We start from the raw sequence: 23,509 nt of genomic DNA, 5'->3' as shown, positions 1-23,509 counted from the left end.
ACTATTGCCATGCAATTCTGTAGTCATTTTCACATGTATTCAGATACTCTTTAAAAAGCTATCATAATAAAACAGGCAGAAACACACACACCCCAACCTTACTTACTTGTTCTTTAGAAATTTTGTCTGCCTCATCGCGGTTATACTTTGAGTAGAAACCCACGTTATTGACAGGGTTCTTCTTTTTCATTCCATAATCCATCTTGACAACCTTCACAGAGGCAAGTCAAAAATAAAAATGTACTAAAGTGCATTATAGGCACATATGTTAAGAAATCAAAATCATTTAAAATGAGCATTTAAAGAGATTATTCTTACATCAACAATAAAGTCTTCAGGCTTTAATCCAGGCTTGTGAGATAATGTACTGGGCTGGGACTTGGCAATTTCTTCAGCTATTTTACTACACCGTTCCTGCAGGGCATAAAACTTTTTACTTTTTTGTGTATTTGAATCACTGTATTTGAATCATACTCTCAGAAACTGATGAACCAGACCCATGATTAATTTTCAAAATAATTTTCTCTCTCACGCACTGTACAATGTGACAAATAAGGTATTTGATATCACCATACCATGACCATCAGTAGTGATGACTTTTAATGCTGTCACAGCTTCTCTTCAGGCAGACTAAGGCAAAATTAGTAATCCATTAGAGAAAAAGAAAAGAAGGTTGCAACATTTTATTATTGTTAAGAAATGTTCAATATTTTGCCATGTTTTTATTATGTTGAAAGCCAAAGTAGCTGGGGCACCCCGGTCAGATGACCGGGGTACAGGTAAGAATTTATTATTACTATTGTTGTTGAGGGGAAGGAGCAGTGTGGATGCCTTCCTCACTCACTTCATGCAGGATGCCCATGTGATAGGGAAGGGCAGGCAAGAACAGCCTTTTCCCAGCCTCCAGTGGACTTTTACAGCAGCTTGGACGTGGGAGCAGGAGAGAAATGCAACAAGGATGTTGCCCTCAGTTGCATCATGACTAGTCAGCTTGTGCTGGCAAAGAAGGTGTGGGCTTTTCCAAAGGTTTTTTTTCAGTCTAGAAGGTGGTAGTTGTTGTTTCTGCATTGTGGCGTGGCTGGAGAGAGAAGTGACAGAGATGGCCTCCCCAGGCATTTCATGGACCATGCACCTGCTCAGGCGGGCTTTTGCAAGGCATTTGCAGCAAGATAGGGGAGTAGGGATCTGTGAAGGACAGAGAGAGAGAGAGAGGTGTGTTGTGTGTGTGTGTGTGTGTGTGTGTGTGTAAAGAGAGATATAGAAGCCAGAGATAAGCAAATTGGTACTGAAAAAATCAGTACTTAACAAGTACTTAACCACACTTAACAAGCTAGCAGAGTTAACTAACCAATGTAATTTGAGAAACTGTGCCCACCTTCGTAATTTCCTTGCCCTCTGGGGGCTGAGTCTCTCCCAGGTACTTATACAGGTCACGCCGCTCTATTTTACATAAAATTTCCCGTGCTTCTTTGAGGTTGGGCTCATCAGAATGAAGAATTCTTAAGAAGATCTCATCTGCCAGTATTAAACAAATCAAGTCATTAAAGCCAGCTTTTCTTTTGCATAATTGAAACATGTATTATGTGTAAGAATTTAAGAATTGTTTTTTATGCTATTATAATGGTAGTCAACTGGAAATGATCTTTTACATATCTGCAAAACGAAACTCACAAGACCATATTCAATTCAACAGTCAGATTCTGCTGTGTCTCAACAGGGTTAAGATATAGTTCTGTGGTTCTCTTCTCTAACTGCTTTGGCAGTAGATGAAAGGCACCAGAAGGTAACATTTTTGAAAAATTATATCCTCAAACAAATCAAAGCCCAACAACCTCAAAGTAGCTTATGGTAAAATGTGCATAAAATGAAACCAAATCAGGAAATAACATTTTGAAAAACACATCAAAAATGTCCACTCATAAACCAAAAGAGCACAAAAGAAAGCAGCCCTAACATAGTCATAACAAGAAGAGTCTGTTTTTTGAGCTGAAGACCTTCCTAAACAACCAGGTCTTGTGCAATGTCTATACACAGCAGTAAAGAAGAGCAAAGCTAGAAGCATCTGACACTAATTTACAAGTAAGGTAAAGGTACCCCTGACTGTTAGGTCCAGTCGCGGATGACTTTGGGGTTGCAGCGCTCATCTCGCTCTATAGGCCGAGGGAGCCAGCGTTTCTCCGCAGACAGCTTCCAGGTCATGTGGCCAGCATGACTAAGCCACTTCTGGCGAACCAGAGCAGCGCATGGAAACACCGTTTACCTTCCTGCCAGAGCGGTACCTATTTATCTACTTGCACTTTGATGTTCTGTCAAACTGCTAGGTGGGCAGGAGCTTGTACTGAACAACAGGAGCTCACCCCGTCGGAAGGATTTGAACCGCCAACCTTCCGATCGGCCAGTCCTAGGCTCTGTGGTTTAGACCACAGTGCCACCCACGTCCCACTTTACAAGTAAATAACACTTTAATTACCACACAACTGGGATTAGAAAGGTGAGAAGGGTCAAAGGCAAAAGGCTGGACTTCCAAACAAGCATTTCTTAAGGCTCTGTGAAAATGCACCTCTCAACGACATCCCCCCTCCCCACTGACAATTTCCTGCTTGTTCATCTGCGTCCTGCTCCAACGTGGAGGAGATGAACAAGGAGTATCTCCACTCCCATCGTTCAGCCCAGACACTGAGGTCCGGCGCTGAGGGCCTTCTGAAGGTTCCCTCCTTGTGAGAAGTGAGGCTACAGGGAACCAGCCAGAGGGCCTTCTCGGTGGTGGCACCCACCCTGTGGAACGCCCTCCCATCAGATGTCAAGGAAATAAACAACTGTCTTGACTTTTAGAAGGCATCTGAAGGCCGCCCTGTTTAGCGAAGTTTTTAATGTTTGATCTTTTATTGTGTTTTTAGTCCTCTGTTGGATGCTGCCAAGAGGGGCTGGGGAAAGCCAGCACCCAGCCAGATGGGAGGGGTATACAATGGTGGGAAGAAAGAGTAGTAGTAACTGCCACGGCCTGCTTGCTCATTGGGTTTCTCTAGCCAGCAAGCAGGCAGCTAGCAATAATGAGGCAGAGGAGCAGCTGCCATCATTGGAGTGAAGGGACATACTTACTGAGGTAGAGGGGTATACTGAGGGCATCTTGTCCAAGAACCACCAAAAACCTGGGCTCAGCACTAGTAACCAGAAATCTATACATCCCTCATAGCTTCCTTTCCCTTTCTCCGTTGCTTTCCGTTTTATCCTGCCTTCCTCCTCCACCTCCTCCACCTCTGCTTATACTCAGTCACATTGGCTCCAGGATTCTCACTAGCCCGAGACAACAGGAGTATTGAACAAGAAATGTTGGTTACAGTTTTGAATCAACACCATCCAATACACACCCATCCTAACAAGATTTTACAGGAGCAATAAATCAAAAAGAGAATTTGCATAAGTGGTCATATATCAACCTATTCAAATTAAACAAAGTTGATAAGCTCTTTAACGGCTTACAGAGGGGTAAAGAGAGGCAGGGAAAAAGAGGAGGCAATTTTTATTTTTCTCTTTCACAAACCACCCCTTAATTTAAACTAGGAGAAGGGGGAGTTTGGAAAATGTGTGGCCATAGGCCTCACCCTTGATAGTTCTGCCACTTGCTTCCCTTCAGCATAAATCCCAACTCTGGAAAGTGAAAGCTCACTTCTATGTGCTGCTTTCTCTTGTGCACAAGCTCAGTCCTTGATCCCCTCCAGGGTTTTTTTTTTGGGGGGGGGAGGTGGGGGCAGGACTGTAATCCTATAAACATACATAGAGGGGGTTTTCTGGCATGCATCAGAGGCCTGTACTATCTGTAGGGACTTCCTTTAGCCATCCTTTATACTCATCTTCTACACACAGAATGTGCAATTTATAAATAGGGAGAGAAATGCTGCAAGTTTGCAATACCTAATCCTAGTTTTCTGGAGAGATGTTAAGCAGGGGAACAAATCCGTTTCTTATACTATAAATAAATCATTACTTCTTCAAACCTAGTGACAGAAAGACTTCACTTCCTTCATATGCATACAGCAGAATATATAACTCTTTTACATAATGCAATGTACAGTGTTTCATTTAAGTGCCATAACAAAATGGTACCCTGACAGAAATGCTTCCAAAATTGATGCAATTAGAATTTAGGTGTCAGTCCAATAAGCCCATACCTGTTAGCTTAGTGTAGGCTTCCATGTCTTCTCGCGCTGTAGCGATATCGTACTCTTCCCCTCCAGATCCCTTTATGCGGATATGTGGGTTAGCTTTCAAAAGGGCATCTGTAATCCTGATATGAAACATGCAACACAAATGAGGAAGAATCCATAAATTCAATATTAACTCCAGATCAAGGATTTCACAATGGCTTTGGAAATAAACTTTTCCAGATTAAGACTGGTAGCAAAGAGCAATACAAAAACACCACTGTTTTTCTAGTCATCAAAATCCACTTTGAAAAACGATTAAGGAGAAGGGCAGGGACATTCAACAGAGTTTCTCAATGAGACACTCCAGAACTAGGGCTACAACCTTTAGTTGATCAATTGATTAATATTGATTTTTTAAAAAATTAATTAAATTCAAATTGGTTGAATTAAAACACATCCCTAAATAAATCAGGCAACACTTCTTTAAAAATCATTTGTAGCTGGCAAGCACCATTGTAGAAGAAGCATTCCTCCTTCAGTCATATATTATTAAAATGAATTAAAATGCAAGCTCATACAAATGTAATTAATCAACTAATGTAAGATTGGCTAGGATTTATTTGGATACTGCCCTGTCTAGGGCATATCAACATACACTTACTTACATAATTTCAATGATGTTGCTTATTTTATGTTGATAGGCTCTGCGGTGCAGGCAATTCCGTGTGTGGAACATGTCATACAAATTTCCAACCTCCTAAAGTCCAAGATAAAAAGTATTTTATTCATCTTTTATATTAAAACCACAGTTCCAAGACTTGTACTTTTAATTCCTCAAATTGGTTGTTTGTTGCTGAACAACCAAGGATAAAATAAAAAAGGTTCCTGGACATAGAAATAATTAGACCCTTCTAAATAATCCATACACAAGAAATATAAAAATGTATTGCAGAACACTAGAGTAATCATTTTTGCAATTAAGATTACTTTCTGCTTATGTGGAGAGGCCTCATGGGGGCTCCTGGAAAGTGGAGCAGTGCATGAAACACAGGATCCTTAAGATAAGATGATTCCTTGCATACGAGAGCAGAATGCTCATAAGTTGGTGGATACTTTCCTTGCTTCTGTACTGAGCTTTGCCTTGTACAAGCTTGTAACTGAAACAATTTTGTGTGGTTACATTTCCTGTTTGTTCCACTTAATGAAAATACAGTAATCCCTTCTCTTACGCACACATATAACCAGCCAACCCTTGGAGCTGCCTTGCAGCAAGCGGGTGAGAGACAGCATCCCCAGGATTCAGAGAGCCAGTGTGTTGAACAGACCTTGCCCAGCAACCAAGGCCAAGACCTTAAAAGCTCATTTCGTGCTGGGCTGTTTGGGTTACCAGGCTTGAAAAGAGCTCTTAAGCTCTCTGTCTAACTTGCTGGGCAAGGCCCATTCGACATGCCAGCTCTGGAAGATTATGCATGCTTGTGTGAGATCTCGCAGGAAGTCAGATTATCTCGTGGGAGCGCCCCAGAACCTTGCACAGCCCGTGTGCTGAGTGGGTCTTGCCCAGCAAACAAAGCATATCTTAAAAGCTCATTTTGCGATGGGCAACGCTAAGCAGAGCCGGAGTGAAGCTTTTAAGCACTCTGCCTTGCTTGCGACTTGACTTGCACAGACCAGGGAGCACAGTGGAAGAGCAACCAAATGCATGGGGACTAATGCTGGAACTAGAGAGAATAGACTGCGACGATTTGTACCTGCCTTCCATGATAACCCAAACCTTCCCTACCCACTGTCTCTAAACCTATAGTCATGATGGCTATATTAACTCCATTAACAGAAGCAGTATGCCTCTAAAAACCAGTTTCTGCGTATGACAAGCAGGAGAATGTTGTTCTGCTCATGTCCTCCTTGTGGGCCAGCCACAGGCATCTGGCTGGCTATGGCAAGAACACAAGGTTGAATTCAACGTACTTTTCAACAGCAGGGTTCTTTTTATGTTCTAATTTATGGCCCTTAAACACCAACTCCAACCCATCACCACATGGTCAACCATATGCTATAGTAAGCCTATATACTCCCTACATGTAGTGAGGCTGGTTGAGATGAAAGGTAATGGCTTGGCCAATACCCCATGCTCCCAAAATTCAGTTTTTTCCTCAAACTTTCTGTTCTCAAACAGCAGAGAAAACATATATTGCGCTGTCTCCTATTCACTTGGAGGTGCACTTCTCAATTTAGGCAGCACTAGCAGACTGCAAGTTTATCTCCATCTGGACTCATTATACCCACAGTCATAAAGCTCACTGGGTGGCTTTGTGTAAACATTAGCTTTCAGGTTAATTTGCCTCTCAACACTGAGTGACAGCAAAATGAGACAGTGTTTCCCTGAGCTCCCTGAAAAGGGGGGGGGGGGGCATAGAAGAACGAAAAAGACAAAAATTTGACGGCGAGTTTTTCAAGCTGCCAACACTATTTTAGTTGGCATTCTCTACTTTCCTCAAGAAAGCTTACCTTGTCACGGGTACAAATATGCTTCTTTCCCTTAAATTCACAGACACGAGCAAATTTAATGAAGCGTACGTGATCAAAGTTGTTCTGTATTCCAAGATGGTGACAATCTCTAAATATATTCCAGAAACAGGCAGGAGATAAGGTCATTCAATTACAAATTGAGGAGTTGCATGGACCAAGGAAAAGGGAGGGGGCATTTTAAAATTAGGGGGAGGGATCAGGAAGATGTCTCCACTGGGGGCCTCACCTTTAAATAATGTAAAAGGACTCTCAGGGGATTCTTTGAGACTCTATATCCAGCAATTTACTCAATGTATTAATAATTTAAAAATCAATTGCCAAAGGGTTCTATTTTTTTCACATTCCCAAAATACAGATATACAATCTCCAGACACACTTCCATAATAGCAACTGCAATTATCTTCAGACAAATTATGGTTTAGCATGAACCTGCGGCTGCTTTGCTCCTCCCTGGCTGTTCTGCTGCACTAAGCCATAGTTTGGCTCAGAATTCTCCTGGAAAAACCAAGAGCCTTAAACCAGAGAACGAAGTCACTGTTTAGTTAGAAAAATATTGCTAAATGTTATTTAAAGTGCTTAAGACAGTGAAAATCTCCAAGTGGTTTCCATAAAAACAACAAAAATGAGCCACTGAGGTCACTTGAGCCTCTAGTGACAGCAATGGATCTAGGAGCACCCCCAGACTACAGCCCTCAGAGGGAATGCAAACCCATCAGAACGGCTAGAAAGCTCATCCATAGGGTTTCCATCCAGCCCTCACCTAGCCCAGGCATTGGTTTAAAACATGCATGACTTCTCTTGGTTCATATGTTACAGAGAAACAGCTGGGTATCATCAGCATATGGTGCTGCCTTGCCCCAAATCTTGCAGAGGTCACCCCCAGCAGCTGCATATAGATACTGAATTTATTTATAAAAATATTCATATGCCCTGTATCAAAAAAATATATCACAGCATCTTACAACAACACAAGACCATAGAATAAAATCATAGAAAGTACATGGAGTACATGTACACAGAGAAATACCTGAGCTAGGTATCTCTCTATATGAGAGGTGGGGGAACTGGGCCCTCCAGGTGTTGCTGAACCATCCCCAACCATTGGCCATCCTGGCTGAGGTTGATGGGAGCTGGAGTACAACATCTGGTGTGCCACAGGTTCCTCATTCATAGTCTATATCCTGCTCATACTGTATATATGGCTTTCTCACTTAGAAATATTTTTTCATGTATTTTTATTAGTTTTCAATATAACAAAATACAGGGTTAACCAAAAAGCATACGGTTTATATGGTATGACACCATACAGTATTTAAAGATAGAGAAAGAGTTTTTAATGATAAGATAGATATCCCATTTAACTTGGACCAATAGGATATTCCACTAATTGGTTTGTCTATAGGTAAAATATTCCCAAGTATAGTTTATCTATAAAATAAATCTTCCAAATGCTTTAAAATGAGCAAGGTCCATACCTGGCAAAGTAATCCCATTTATCAACATCGATGCCACTTGTTTTGTTAGCCACTATCTCATAAAGAAAGCCTTTTTCTTCAGGTCGCCCACGGTAAGGCCACTGGAGAAAGGGGTGGAAATACCCAAAAGCAAATAATACATTACAATAAAGCAATCTACTCTGAGAACCAAACTGGCAAAGAAGCAGGGTTCTAAGAACTCTTTGCACATGCTGGAACAGATTAATTGATACCTGCCAATACTTTATAATAAGAGATAAAAATTGGTGGAGCTAATAATCACAGCCTAGTTTTGTGATGGAAACAACCTTGGCTAGCCAGGTAATTAACTTACACTGGAATATGAATGCAAGGAGCACAGCCCTATTGATTCTCCTGGACTGTATTCTTATCAGTCAATTGTCTGGTTTGGGTCTAAGTAGTACTACTCCTTCCTGGACAACTGGTTTCAATCAGATTGGCAAGCACACGGAACAGGACATTGTTGGCCACAGCAGCACATTTAGGAAATTCAATTCCATGTGATATTAGGCAAACTCCAGCTTTACATTTTGAATCTGACCCTGGAAACCCATTTTTCCCTCAGCCACTTTTAACAGTTAATTTGAACTGGGCTGCAAAAACAGTATTACTATTTGATTTATAGTGTGCTTGCTTCTGTGGTGGCTTTTAAAGATGATTAAAAAGTTTGGCTGTTTTTAACATATTTTGCATTGTTTTGGTGGCTGCAATTTTTATACTTGAACATCACTCTTTAAAAGATGTTCACAGAAAAATATTTATTGAATAAAAATTCACTTTTATCCAAATATCAGGATAAGCAAATGAAGTGCCTGCAAGGTGACCTCTTATTGTGTCACTTGCAAATATTCCCTTCATCCAAAAGGAATGGAATCTTAGATGCACCTCTGTCTTTTGCAAGCTTACTCAGCAATACTTGTATCTGCATAGACATGCACAGAATTGCATGAAGTATGAAGCAGCTCAGATCATTCTTTGATCTACCCTAACGCATAACGATTCTCCAAAGCTTCATGCAGAAGCATTAAGCAGCTCTGCTGCCGTGCATCTTTTAACTGGAAATGGTAGAACAGAGTGGAACCTTCTGAACACAAAGAATATGCTTTGCTGTTGAACTATGGCCCCTCTTCAAGATCTATAAAAAGCTCAACAACCAATGGTTCACAAAAAGTAATGAATCTCCCACATGCAACACCTGTCAATTTTTCTTCAGAAAAGATAATGCTATTAAGCATTATATTCTATTAAATTGCACAGTATTTACAAAGCAGAAGTAAGACAGAGAACAAGACTTACTGAACTACTGCTTTTTTCAGTCTCAATGGGTCCTGCTATCTGCTCTTTGATAAAGTCTATATCTTCATCCGGCTTGAGACCATAATACTTCAAGACTGGTCTTAGATCATTGGAATCAATCAAGTGTTCAAACATCTTAACAGAAGCATCTTCATGCTACAAAAAAGGAAGTTTTAATTATTATTAATCACAGCATATGCTGTCAAAACAAGCCATCATAACTGAATGCAAAAACATTAAGACAATTTGCATGTAATGCTACCCCATGGTTTAATGTCAGGTGGATGAGCCTGAAGCAAAGCATTGTGTGTGTGTGTGCTCCTGCTCCCCTCACAGGAGCTTGAACAGAGTTCATTTTCACTTCTGCAAAATCCCAGCTTAACGTCAGATTTTTTCCAGCGATCCTGGTTTAAAACAAAATATTTAAAGTGCCACAAAAAGCAAATTTAACTAGCTTGTTAAACAAGCCAGAGTTTCTTTAAATCAGGTTCCCTCATTCACGCATAATGCTGGGTCTCCCACTGCTGCAATAGCAAACAAATACCAGTAGGGGGAGAGAAGAGTTGTTTCCTAGTTTCACATTCTTGCTGCAGCTCAGCTGCTGAAATCACTAATTCCTGATAAGCAATGGGATGTTCAATAACCTGAGATGGCTGAAAATAGAAAGTACTTAGAACAGCAGATGAAGCAGAGAAGCCACTGAAAGAAGACCCTAGAAAGGTTAATGGAACATAATCTCTGAGAAGAAAGGACTGAGAAAATTCATAGAATTGAAGGGACCCCCACGGGCCATCTATTCCAACTCCTTGCAAAGCAGGTAAACAATTGTGAGGAGAATCAGAATATGATGGCGCCCGGCACAACAATCACCGACAGATGGTCATCCAACCCGTTTAGAAACCTCCAATGAACTTCACCACTTTCTGAGTGAGTCCATTCCATGTTTTGTCAGAATCTTCTTTCTTGTAATTTGAATCAAATGGTTCAGGTCCGACCCACTAAAGCAACAGAAATCAAACTTGCTCCATGTCCCATGTGACAGCCATTCAGTTAATTGAAGATGGCTATCATACTGTCTCTCAGTCTCCTCTTCTCCAGACTAAACATACCCAACTCCCTCAACCCCCAGAACTGGACACAGTGCTCCAGGTGGGGTCTGACTAAGGCGGAAGAGAGTGGCAAACAGTAGGAATTTTAGTGACTATATTTCACCAATATGGTAACTTTAAAAAAGAAAAAAAAACTTCAGGAAATGTCTGGGTACTTTGACTATAAAACACTATAACTGTTAAATGTGGTTAACATATTTTTAGGCAAGGCAGCTTTCTCTTTAAAAAAGAAAGCAGTAATAACTGGTTGCATACGCACCTTCCATGCAGTTCCTGGACAAACACGAGGGATGAACCTTCCATCATACATGTGTGAAAATGGGCCATGACCTGAAAGTAAGAATTATGCAGTTCATTTGTGTGGCAAACGTTTGTGTGTATGCATGCGTGTGTGTGGACAGATGCACAGACACACATCTTCAGTATATTCTGGTATTTTTTTAACCATAATAAAACCATTTTGTAATACCAAGCCAAAGACTCAACTTTCAGTCCATTAGACCAGGCTACCCTTTGTGCTTCCCCCAGAGTTTCTAATAACCACACAAAAAATATAAAAACAAAACATAAACATGGAATAGGTAAAATTTCTAAGAATTCTAAGCAAATTCCCACTGGAATATTATTGTTTCCTATTGGCCCTAGAAAACAGAGAGAGAGGAAGTCAACCAAACCTCTGAGGGTAATTTCTGGCAGGACCTGGGTGGCACCACTGAGAAGGCCTTCTCACCCATCACCTCAGCTGGAGATGGAACATGTTCAAAGAGCACATGGCAGTTCAAACAAGAGGACGCTGTTCTGCAAATATCCTAGGATAAAATTCAGTGCCATACTCTTCCAAACATTATATTTGTGCAAGATTCCAGCTAGCCAGAAAGAATGATGCCTCCTCCTTCATGCACTGTTATGGGGGTTCTCCCAACTCCTCCAGAGCCAATGCTTTTTTGTGGTGGGGAGATATGTGGGGAAAGAAAGGAGGGGCAGGTCTGTTGCACAAGAGGAAGATCTTGAGCAGGCCTTCCACGGACAGGGCTGGTTAGGTTAGTCTTGTCCTTAGTTTAGAAACTTAAAAGTTTAAACCAATACTTCACAGCAAAAATCACCTGCCCCAAATCCAGCTCCTATCTAAATATTTTAGAATGGCATAGTACTTTTATTTACCTAGCATGCATCAATCACTTCATTAATATATTTGGGAAGTGGCTTACCCAAATCATGACAAAGACCAGCGATCTGAACACACAAAATATCCCTATGGCTGATGTTCAACTCTGGTTGTCGCTTCTGCAGTGCCTCGATCAAATGGCCTGCTAGATGGCAGACCCTGTTGCAAGAAGGCAAAAGGTTCAGTTCTCCAGTTCTTTGGTTTATAAATCAAATAAAAACTTGCCCCACATTATATATTGTGAAATACCACTAAACATACTCAGCTCATGAATTGTAAACCTATAGAGCAAGGTTGGTCCAAGGACCACATTGCTGGTCAGCCACATCTCCAAGGCCCACATGCCAATGATGGATTTGACCAGTGTATGCACACAGGTTTAATCTCAATAATATCAGGACCCAAGCTAACTGCTGCAGTTGTGGTTAAGCAGCTAGCAGCAGCTGTGGTCAGACCGCAATTGCTTCAGCTATGTAGGCCAGAAGCTGCTTCCTGCTTCCTGTTTCAGAGATGCAGAAATGCAAGGTAGAGAAAACACATAGAAGGGAGGGAGGGGAGCTTAGCTAGCCATATGCCATATAAGGTAATAAGTTGTAACCTTGCCAGCTGATTGGGGAGACAAATGTATGCCCCCAGGTATAAGAATGCTTGCTGGACACAGTATAGGGGCCGCCAGTCTTTGGAAGATATTCCGCTGGCTGCCTCTGCGCAGAACTCAATAAACTCTTTTCTCCAGAGAAGTGGACTCCTGGTGCCTTTGTCTCCTCCGGGTCAGGGGGATTGCGGGCGAATGGGCTCCGGCCCTTGGGATCCTCAATTAAATAAGGCTTCAATACCACCCACAAACACCCACATTCACTTGACATACAGGACATAGCACACATTTTCATTCTCTCACACATGCAGTCCAAAACTCAAGCATACACTCACACACAAACATGCATGTATAAATGTGCACACATACAAAACCAGCATTCCCAGCACTAGGGTAGAATGACCATAAAGGCTGCTTTTTTACTCTGAAGAGAAGGATCTGTGGAAGTTAAAAGCCAGCCTTTCCCCACCCCCACCAGCACTGGAGTGAGGGGGTGAAGCTGCTTTGTACTCTTAAAAGGCAGGCTGTGGTCTATCTCTGATTTCAGTGCTGTGATGCGTAGTGCTAAGACTGGAGAAAAAAACATCTCTTCGGCTGAAATTGCTTAAAATAAGATAGGGGAGGAAATGCAATTAAACTTCCTCTCTTACTATGCCTGCAAATTTCATAATATGCTGCCTTAATTTTTTAAAATTTTTTTTTAAAGTTACAGTCACTTGGGATGGTAAGGAAGAATTCCACATCAGCAAACCGCTCTATCCGCCAGTGAAGTGCATTCAAAGGAAGGAAGGAAGGAAGGAAGGAAGGAAGGAAGGAAGGAAGGAAGGAAGGAAGGAAACAGCTCTGTCTAAGCAAATAGCATTTCTTTTCATCCATGAGTTTTAGTGGGAAAACTCAGTGTCGGAAAATCTGCTTATTAGTTGACTTTGGGTTTGGTGAGCTTACATCCTCACGAAACCAAATATTGAACACACCAGCATATGAGATGAAGGGCACTTCTAACTTTTAAAGATATGGAAGTATGTTACTAGGAAATTGGAAGGGGGGTGAGAGACCTTCCCCCCCCCCACAGGCAGAGACATTAACAAACCATTCACTCACACATTTCCCTGCCTTTCACCTGTCAAACGAAATCCTCTAGTGTTAAGAGAAAACAGCAACAAACAGTGGTACCTTGGTTTATGAACTTAATCTGTTCTGGAAGTTCTTTCTTAAACTGAAACCGTTCTAAAACCAAGGCACGCTTTCCCTAATGAAGCCTCTATCTATGGACTGGCTCAATGGGCTAACTTTAGAAATTCATAATAAATGAAGTGAGTCTGCAGGGCCTTCCCAAGGAGTCATGACTGGTGATATTCTGCCCCATGGGTTTCAGACAGATAATCATCTCAATCACAATGCCTAACCACCCCATAGTGGGATGAAGCCTCAAGACAAAGGGGTGTATTTGACTTGACTCAGGGACCTGGAAACTTTAAATACTTTCCTTTGTACTGTGTTGGAGTAAGTGTGAAAGACTATATTTGAGTGACAGGGACAGTGATGTATCCCAATATGTATTATGGGAAACTTTGAAATACTGATGTAACCCACTGATCAGGGCTTCTGGCTGCTTCATCTTTGTAGTACAGTGGTATCTCGGGTTACATACGCTTCAGGTTACAGACTCCGCTAACCCAGAAATAGTGCTTCAGGTTAAGAACTTTGCTTCAGGATGAGAACAGAAATCGTGCTCAGGCGGTGCAGCAGCAGCAGGAGGAGGCCCCATTAGCTAAAGTGGTGCTTCAGGTTAAGAACAGTTTCAGGTTAAGTACGGACCTCCGGAACGAATTAAGTACTTAACCCGAGGTACCACTGTAGTGGAAAGTCTTGTTGCAACAATAAAGATCAGGCCTACTGGCTGCTATTTTGCTTCTATGTCCTGCTTTGAATTTTTGTTTTTGTTTTTGTTTTACAATAGGTTACTGTGGAATTCAATGAAACTGCAGTTACTCATGTTCAGAGGCGCAACCAGTCTGCAGTAACCGGAGTGGTGGCGTATACCAGTTCCAAGAAAAACAGAGATCTGCAAAAAGAACTTGTGCCTTACCCAAGGGAATGCTCAAAACGGTTGTGCGATGCTCCTGGGAAAACATAATAAGTGCCACCCAATTGTTTGATGTATCTTAGACGCTGAAATTGAGGTGTGTCAATGATCCGAACAAGAAGAGGATGCATTTCAATGTGACCATGAATGGGGTCATTAAATACCTGGAAGATGTAAAACAAAATGTAAAACTATTGCAGATGATATATGAAAAGCGGCAGAAGAAAACGCTTTAGCTTTAACTTGCTTTCGCTATACACAAAGTTGGGACAATCACTGGATAACGAAAAGCATATATGGCTGCCCCTGTATGCCAAGATGAGCTCCAGCAGATTTAGCGGACAAGACCAATAGGTCCAACAGTCAAGAAGGTGGATTCTGCACATGATGTAGAGGGAAGTGAGGGGCAGATGGACCTCATCAACCTGGGAAGGTAGCTGATCTAGGAGAAGGAAAACCGACCCCAATCGAGAAAAAAAGCAGATAGTTCAATACCACCTTCAAAAATAGACTAACATTGCTTTCAGATTAGTGGAAATGCTTCTCTCACCTTCATTATGTCAACATGCCTTTGTCCCCGTTTGCTCAGACAATTCAGAAGCCTCAGTCTCACTCCGGTCCTGAAAGTGATCAAGTATAAGTTGACCATTCCATATTTTATTAAATAATGTAGTGGACGCTGATATTAAGTTAATTTCTACTGTTCACTGCAAGCATTTTTAAAGTTTTCAGTAAAAGATCTTCAAAAGATCTGGAACATAATACTCTTAAACTCTACCAATTCCATTAAGATTTATTCAGATGTCAAACTGTAGTGGTTTTAAAACATACTTTCTCCAAGATATAATTTGTGCTCAATATTTGCCAATGTGGTAGAAAAGAAGATGACTATACACCATTTTCATGTACAGGCTCCATCATTTGTGCATCTGTTTCTGCACACACGGTCACCAACATATATTTGCTTCATGAATTTGATGGTGGTTTTGTCTAGGAAAGCTCATCTAAACACATGCAAAGGTAAACCTTGTTTAATGAGACTGTGCAAAAATGCAGGCTATGGCAGAGAACCTCACAGTTTCTTTACTCCTTCCCAGTCCTTTTTGCTGTTGCACCACGATGACCTAAGCAAAGATTTTGCTTAGCATGTAATCCAAACCAGGGCTCATGGTTAACCTCTCACCTAACTAACCACCAGCAAATAGTTAGGGTGTAGAGAGGCTAACCATAAGCCCTGATCTGGATTACAGTGGTGCCTCGCAAGACGAATGCCTCGCAAGATGAAAAACGCGCAAGACGAAAGAGTTTTCCGTTTTTTGAGTCGTTCCGCAAGACCAATTTCCCTATGGGCTTGCTTTGCAAGACGAAACGTCTTGCAAGTTCTTGCGAGTTTGTTTCCTTTTTCTTAAAGCCGCTAAGCCGTTAATAGCTGCTAAGCCATTAATAGCCGCTAAGGCGCTAATAGCCATGCTTCGCAAGACGAAAAAACCGCAAGGCGAAGAGACTCGCGGAACGGATTAATTTCATCTTGCGAGGCACCACTGTACATACTAAGCAAAATTTTGACTTACGACAGCATGGCAGCAAAAAGAATTTTGGAGGAGAAAGTGGCTATAAGCAGCTCTCTGGAAGCCTGTGCCATCTCACTAAACCAAGGTTTGCTTTAGCATGTTATGCAGTGCCATAATCTGTCTGGAAGGGGTGCATTTCTGCATCATAAACAACAAATATGTTTGATTACCAAAAACTGCACAATATTCCAGTAGGCCTCTGTGTAAAAAGGTGTTTTTCATAAATTGTGTATGAATAGAGGTGTTATGGTAATATTAAAGGTATTCTTTCAATACAGTTTTAGTGACATCTGTCAAGTGTGAGATTGCAGAAAAGTAACATCCATTGTTATGATGATTAATGTTGCAATAATTATGTAACACAATATGGCAAGTTCAAGTCCTGTTTCAGTTTCCTGATTTCATGAAAATGCTTTACACACTGGCTTGGTTTGCATGTCACATTAAATCTTTGTTACAACAGAACTGCAGATTAATGTGAACCACTGTTGAAATCGAGGCAGCTTCACTCCTCCTCTGCTGATAAAAGATCAGGGTCACTAATCTATATTTCTTTAGCAAATGTACAAAGCTCAAGGTATGCACTAAATATAGCAATGAACCATTTGGGAATTAGAAACACAAGCAGTCCAATCCTATGTATGACTATTCAGAAGTATGTCCCACTAAATTCAATGGGACTTACTCCCAGGGAAGTAAATATAGGATTGCAGCCAAATTCAAACGTCAATAGATTTAAGTTTCCCTTACCCAATTCCCATTTCTTCAAGTTTTGATTCAGTGAGGTAAAATAAAGTTGAACCAGGAAATTTTTTTCCTGAGGAATTAAGGAGACAACAGTTAGCTTGTTTTGTTACTCTTAACATTTATGTTTCTGAAATTCGTGATAATTCAAAATTCTCAGGGCAGATGACAAATGAAAATCACTAGAAAAATGAGAAACATTGAGCAACTATGCTATTCTGAATTCTTGGACCCAGAGATGTCTTACATGAGTAGAAAGACGGCTTAGAATGAAGCACCATTGAATTTTCCTGTTTTCCCTATCCAGCTGCCACCCACTGTGCATCACACCCTGTACCAGGCAATTACTCCAATTACAAGGTGGACTTGCCTTCATGGGAAGTTTTTAAGCAGAGGTTGGATGGCCATCTGTTATGGATGCTTTAATTACCGTATTTTTTGCCCCATAGGACACACCGCCCCATAGGAAACACCTAGTTTTTTGGGGAGGGAAATAAAGAAAAAAAATTATTTCCCCCCCAGGCGCGGGGCTGGCACGGGGGAAGCCCAAGCTTCCCCCGACCCCAGCCCCCAGAACAGGCTCCTGCCTGCAAGCCTGGCGGGACCTCCCGCCGGGCGCACAAGGCTTGCGGACATCTGCCCGAAGCATGGGGCGTGCGTCCTATAGGGCGAAAAATACGGTAAGTTTCCTGCATGGCAGGGGATTGGACTAGGTGGCCCTACAGCTATATCTAATATGTTATAGAATCATATCATCAGTAGAAGCTATACACTGGTACCTCCAGGTGCGGACGGGATACGTTCTGGAGCTCCAGTCGGATCGCAAGGTTTTCACTACTGTAGGTGCCTGTTCTGCGCATGGTGCGGTAGAGGGCTTCTGCGGATGCGCGCACGGCAAAACCCAGAAAAAATGCTTCCGGGTTTTCTGCGTGAATATCCCAAAGGATACGTAACCAGAGGTGTACGTAAGTAGAGGTACCACTGTATTTGGTATTACTTGTTCCTCCTTAGACAAATAGGGGGTAGTGGAAGTTCTGTAACCACCACTAGCCAGTATTCATTCATACTTTCACATGAAGAGTCGCCAGTATTTCTTTTCTGCAAGAATGCTTTGGTGCAACCTGAAATATTTTGCACTGGGCATAAGCTAACTAACCTAATTAGCCTCCTAATAACATAATAACAATAATAAACAGTTTACAGTTATACCCAAATTAAAATAACTGCCAACCCCAACTAAACATTTAACCAACATCAACCCAGCAAAAAGAAAACAGAGGAACCAAAATTAGAACCCTTCAAAATATTTTAAAACATTTTAGCCAGTTGCCCCAACCCAAAAGTGCACGCATGAAAAGTAATGTGGGAGATTTTTGGATCTGAATAAATGAATGACCTGACTTCTAGCTTTGATGATGTTGCATCCTGATGGCACATGCTTTGGCGATCCTCTGATACATACTTGGTGCATATATCTTTCCCCCACTAGAATATGTGCCTCTGATGTTATTTCCTTATTCTTTGAGAACATTACAAGGAGAGACAGAACATATCAATGCTGGTTAATGCACAAATGATCCTGTACTGCCAATGGACAGCTAAAGATGGGTCATTAAGGGAGCAAAGCAGAGCAGGGGCCAGATTTGGTCCCTGTTGAGGCTATAAAGCTACATTCTGCATGGTGGGCAGGGATTTTAGCTAAAACGTTCGACGCAATAAATGCCACTGGCTTAATACCAGGAACGTGGAAGGAGGCCATTATAATTCCTATCTACAAAAAAGGCCCTCCCGGTGACCCAGGGAATTACCGGAATATCAGTCTGCTATTGTCCATTGGGAAAATATATGCCCGTTTTTTGCTGGCAAGGTTGACGAAGTGGTCAGTTGAGGCTGACCTGATTGGGCATGAGCAAGCTGGATTTAGATTAAACCGATCCACAACAGACCAGGCAATTATTCTTTATCACTTAGCCCGGAAATACCCGACACCTCGACGGGGCCAACTTTGCGCAGCTTTCATAGATTTGAAAGCTGCGTTTGATAGTATTCCGAGGCAATTACTATGGGATAAACTTGCCTGTTGGGGAATAGATAGAAGGCTCCTGTGGCTTATCTCCCAACTTCATGCCGGGTCCGTGGCCAGGGTGAGATTATCCCCTGCTGGAGACCTAACTAACCCAGTGCCAGTAAATAAGGGTGTACGCCAGGGTTGTATTTTAGCACCACTTCTTTTTAACTTATTTATCAGTGATATGAGGAACCCATTAGCCGACTCACAAAAATTTATCCACACCCCTCGTATAGCAGATTATCGTTGTCCTTTACTTCTTTACGTACTACTCTCTTACTCCAGAGTGGGTTTAAGGAGGGCACTAAAGATTTTTGCGACATATTGCCATTCTAATCATCTGTCTATCAACCACACCAAGTCCAAAGTACTGATATTTTCAAGGAGTCGAAAACTTTACTCATGGAAATTGGAGGGCACGAAAATCGAACAAGTACATAAATTTAAATATTTAGGAATTTATTTTCAATATAATTTAGGGTGGAAAGCGCACATTGAATACCTTCAAAACAAGACAAAAGCCCTATCACACTCCCTCCTCCGTTTTTTCTACTCTGAGGGGGCCCTATTCATCCCTGCAGCCTTGAAAGTGTATAGCATCAAAGTGATGGCCACAATGGCCTATGCTGCACCTTTATGGGCTGCCTTTGCAAACCTCTCACCTTTAGAGTCGCTTCAAAGCCAATTCTTACGCCGACTTCTAAAATTACCAACATGCATAAGTAATGCGGCTATTCGCTTAGAAATGAAGATCCCCTCAGTGGAGTTAGTTCTATGGAGGAGAGTCTTGATTTATTGGATATCCCTATGGCATAAACTCCCGAACCACTATCTCATTCAATGCATGTGGCGGGATGACTTCACAAATTTGTGGTCAGGAAAAATCCATGCCAAATTGCTGTCCTATGAGATCTCGCCCACTGAATTGCTCAAACTGGATCTAAATGTGGCAAAAAGGTGTATAAATCAAAGGCTGGATGATGCGGAGCTATACCAAAATTTCTTAGCTGGTGGTGGAGCCTGCTCGCCGTTAAATTTCGGCATAACCCCTATCTACCGTGCTCCGTCCTACTTAACATCGCTTATGGCCGCGTCTCACCGATATGCCTTCATTAGAGCTAGGTTCAATGTTTTTCCAACAAACGTGCTGAGACATAGATTCACTAAGGGCTAAGTCCCTTCAATGTGTGCTTGTGAAATGGAAACATCTGAATCTCTACATCATGTTATGTTTATCTGCCCCATGTACAGTTCAGCTCGTGCTAGCATACTAAACTCCATAATCCAGCCTATGGCTGACAAACCAGTAGACCTACAGCTTGCCTGGGTTCTTCAAGATGCGGCTCCTTATATTACCCTACAGGTTGCTAAATTCCTAACAGCCGTCCTGTCGTATAAGAGACGGAATGGAATGTTAGCTGATTATTGATAGTTATAAGAATTTTCTATAATGACGGCAGACATTGATTTTAGCGTAGTGCCTAAATTTTAATCTCAATCTTATATTTTTCTTTTGAATTGCTAATATCTGTTCTTGTGAGCTGTGAATTGTGTTATATTACTTGTGGCTTGTACGAGTCCGCTGTTTTATTTGATTTGTTTTGTTGTGTGGTGTTCTATGATGGGCGTAAAGCCGAATAAACATTTTGATTTGATTTGATTTGTGTCATTAAGGGAGCAAAGCAGAGCAGGGGCTCTGTGCCAGAGGGCAAACAGGTGGGTATACCTCCCTGTTGGAAAGACAAAATGCCAGAGTAGAGTTATTTGAGTCAGACTGGGGTGGCTTGCAATCCTTTTTAACTAAAAGGCTTGTTTGAGAAAGAAGGGCTCATCCTTTGGGAGGAAGGGCAGCATATAAATCAAATAAATAAATACAACCCAAGTTAAAAGGAAAAGGGGATTTAAGGCAGCAACCCTAAACACGCTTATCTGGGAGTGAATCCCACTGAGCTCAATAGACCTTACTCCGGAGTAGACTGCGCTGCAAATGACTCTTAAGACACAGCCCTATTAAAATGTGGGTTTTTTTTGGGGGGGGGAGTTATTGGGTTGTCGTTTTTATTTTTATTACGTATTTTGCGGCTTTATATCTTGATTTTATATTGTGAACCGCTCTGAGTATAGAGTGGTATATAAATTCAATTAATAACAATAAAACAACAACCCCATGACCATTGACTTCGGAACAAGCCATCCTGCCAGGACTAGCCAAGCCCGCCCTCAGGCGACGGAGCCCGTTATGCCCCGGCTCTGCAATCCGCTTCATAACCTCCTCTCCTCACGGGGTCAGGAAGCGGGAACCGCTCGAGGGAGGAAACGGCGGCGGCAGCGTCGCCTCAGTCAGGCTACAAGGAAGAGGACGGCGGCGGAGGCGGCGGAGGCTTGAAAGATGACTATAGTCTTCCCGGCGCAACGAGGCTGCGCAGGCGAAGCGGCTCTCCGGTCCCGCTCATCCCGCCCCCCGCTTACCTCGGAAGTAGCGCACCAACTCCGGGTCTTCGAAGCCGCTGCTTCGCAGGAATTCGCACACCTGCTCGATGCCCCAGTCCCGCGGGTGACTCTCGCAGGGATCCGGGGCGCGCTTCTCCGGCGTGTGGAAGCCGTCGTCCGGGCTGGCGGGACGGGGCCGCTCGAAGGCTGCTTCCCCGTTACCGCTCGACATCGTCCTCGGCTTCCAGGCAGGGACACCGGGGGCGAATGAGCGACCCAGCTTTGCCTTATATAGGAGGAAACCCGCCAGGGCCGGGAATCACGTGATGGCAGTCCTCCAGTCAAGGTGGCTTGTGCGGCATGCGGCTTCTGTGTCAATGCTGGGTGGTTCTGTGTTGTTTTTTGGAGGGAGGAAGCATAGCTGTCAACGTTTCCCTTTTTTAAAGGGAAATTCCATTATTCTGAATAGGATTCCTCACAAGAAAAGGGAAAAGTTGACAGCTATGAACCAGAGGGTTTCCTAACATGATGTACTACTGTACTTCTCTTTCCCCTCATTGTACCCTACAGTAGTTCACAACTGGGTCATACATATTGTTGGCATTGCACTCTTGTTCAGCTTCAGAACACTCGATGTTTCCTTTTGAATCCTATATATTTAAAAATACCTATATATTTAAAAACCTAAAAAGAGCACTGCTGGATCAGGACAAAGGTGGCTCTAGTCCAGCATCCTATTCTCATAGCTGACAACCAGATGCCCAGGGTTCAAAAGCAGTTTTCTGTCAGTTGTTTAAAGGGAGGGAACAGTGATAAAGACTGGATACACCTAAATTCTTGGGTTCTAGCCACAACATAGCAGAGTCTGTATGGACACGTACACCAGACAATTTTGTTCAGATTGTCAGGAAAATGAAATGTAGGGAAAACAATTGTCCAGGAGAAACGAAACTCAAAGTACTGGCCTGGGAAAGAGATATTAAATACCTGAATTACTTGAAGGATTAAACTTCCATTCAGTGTTTAGTCATCAAAGTTGGGAGGGATAAATTCCCTCCATCCAGCCCCAAGATTTACCGTACTTGATTACTGCCTATCTTACAGATTTAATGAGCTCCAAAAAGCAGAACCACACCTGAAAGAAGTGCAGCTGCAATTCCAAAATATTTCGAACATAAATTAAAAAAAAGACTGAGGCAATGGATCTGAGGCAAGAGGTGGAGCCAGGGTGGGGTGAGGTTTAAAGTTTGGGAACAACTTTGGTGGATTGACTGGTATGGCCATACAGATGGATGGGTCAAAGTAATAAATTCAGAGGCCTTGACAAGAGACAGTGCAAGTAGACTGCAATGTAAATAATTCAGAATCAAATGTACTGCTATCTGTTTTTGGGGACAGAGTCTGTGGGTGCAACTTACCCATAAATCCTGGAATTAGTAAAAATTAGAAACAATCAAGGTTTGATTAAACTGTGCCAAACACACAAAAAACCTGCTAGATTTGGTTTAGGAGCCTGGCCAGCTCAGCAGAGCTAGCTGGATGGGGGCCATTGGAAGAACAATAGCTGATGATGGCCAGACATTGACTCATCAAGGAAGCCATCAAGAGAGTGAAGATGTACCAGACAAGGAGGGGTGGAGCCCCTCATCTAGCTGTGGGCAGAAACCAAAGGGGTTTAGGATTTCAGGATGGGTGACATAGGCTGGGGGGGAAACAATAGATTCCCCCCCACTGGGTTAGCAGTGATGGGCAGCGGGGCAAGGGGGCAGAGCACCATGTGGGATAGTTGGGACAAGCAGTAACAAAGACACAAAACATGGCTTATTTCTCTTGCAGACCCAAGCCTGCTGCTCCTATGAGAAAAGCAAAGGACCCTCTTGGGGTGTGATGGTGGGATTTTCCTTTATCCAAGTTCAGGTTCATAAAGACACCACAGTCACTGCTGTGCCTCATTGTCCAAGAGGAAACATAAGCCTGGGGTAAAACGCGCCTGCAACCCCTGGAATCTTGTATGGCTCGTGGAGATTGGGGTGGCATGTAACAGAACATAAAGCCAATTTCTCCCTTGGGGGTGAGTGGAGCTTTACCCTGAAAGGCTGTGCGTATTATTTATTTCAAATAAATAAATAAATAAATAAATAAATAAATAAATAGATAGTTCCAAACCACAGGCCCAGAGGAGGGCTCTGGGAAGTTTTCGGTTGCAGGGATACCAAAGAAGGTGGCCAAAAACACCAGTGATCAGTTCTGGTGCTTTATTAAAAAAGGTATAGACTTT

General features: G+C 42.3%; 1 protein-coding gene across 1 annotated transcript in view; it reads right to left on the bottom strand.

The window, feature by feature from the left end:
* LOC309535523 (deoxynucleoside triphosphate triphosphohydrolase SAMHD1-like) overlaps positions 1 to 21,577 on the bottom strand; it is a 29,887-nt gene extending 8,310 nt beyond the window's left edge. The window contains exons 1-14 of the mRNA XM_082228652.1: positions 21,271 to 21,577; positions 16,740 to 16,806; positions 14,969 to 15,038; positions 14,422 to 14,582; positions 11,781 to 11,896; positions 10,832 to 10,902; positions 9,464 to 9,619; positions 8,147 to 8,247; positions 6,651 to 6,759; positions 4,811 to 4,902; positions 4,170 to 4,285; positions 1,376 to 1,515; positions 319 to 414; positions 107 to 211 (exon numbers count right to left, since the gene is read on the bottom strand). Coding sequence (XP_082084778.1) covers positions 107 to 211; positions 319 to 414; positions 1,376 to 1,515; positions 4,170 to 4,285; positions 4,811 to 4,902; positions 6,651 to 6,759; positions 8,147 to 8,247; positions 9,464 to 9,619; positions 10,832 to 10,902; positions 11,781 to 11,896; positions 14,422 to 14,582; positions 14,969 to 15,038; positions 16,740 to 16,806; positions 21,271 to 21,463 — 1,593 coding nt within the window. The 5' untranslated portion in view covers positions 21,464 to 21,577. The remainder of the gene's footprint in view (positions 1 to 106; positions 212 to 318; positions 415 to 1,375; positions 1,516 to 4,169; positions 4,286 to 4,810; positions 4,903 to 6,650; positions 6,760 to 8,146; positions 8,248 to 9,463; positions 9,620 to 10,831; positions 10,903 to 11,780; positions 11,897 to 14,421; positions 14,583 to 14,968; positions 15,039 to 16,739; positions 16,807 to 21,270) is intronic.
* Positions 21,578 to 23,509: the final 1,932 nt, after the last annotated feature.

Source organism: Podarcis vaucheri (genome assembly GCF_965113315.1).
Source record: "Podarcis vaucheri genome assembly, chromosome: 6".
Classification (NCBI taxonomy): Eukaryota; Metazoa; Chordata; class Lepidosauria; order Squamata; family Lacertidae; genus Podarcis; species Podarcis vaucheri.
Note: the sequence above shows the minus strand (reverse complement) of the source record. Positions and strands in the feature narration are given on the sequence as shown.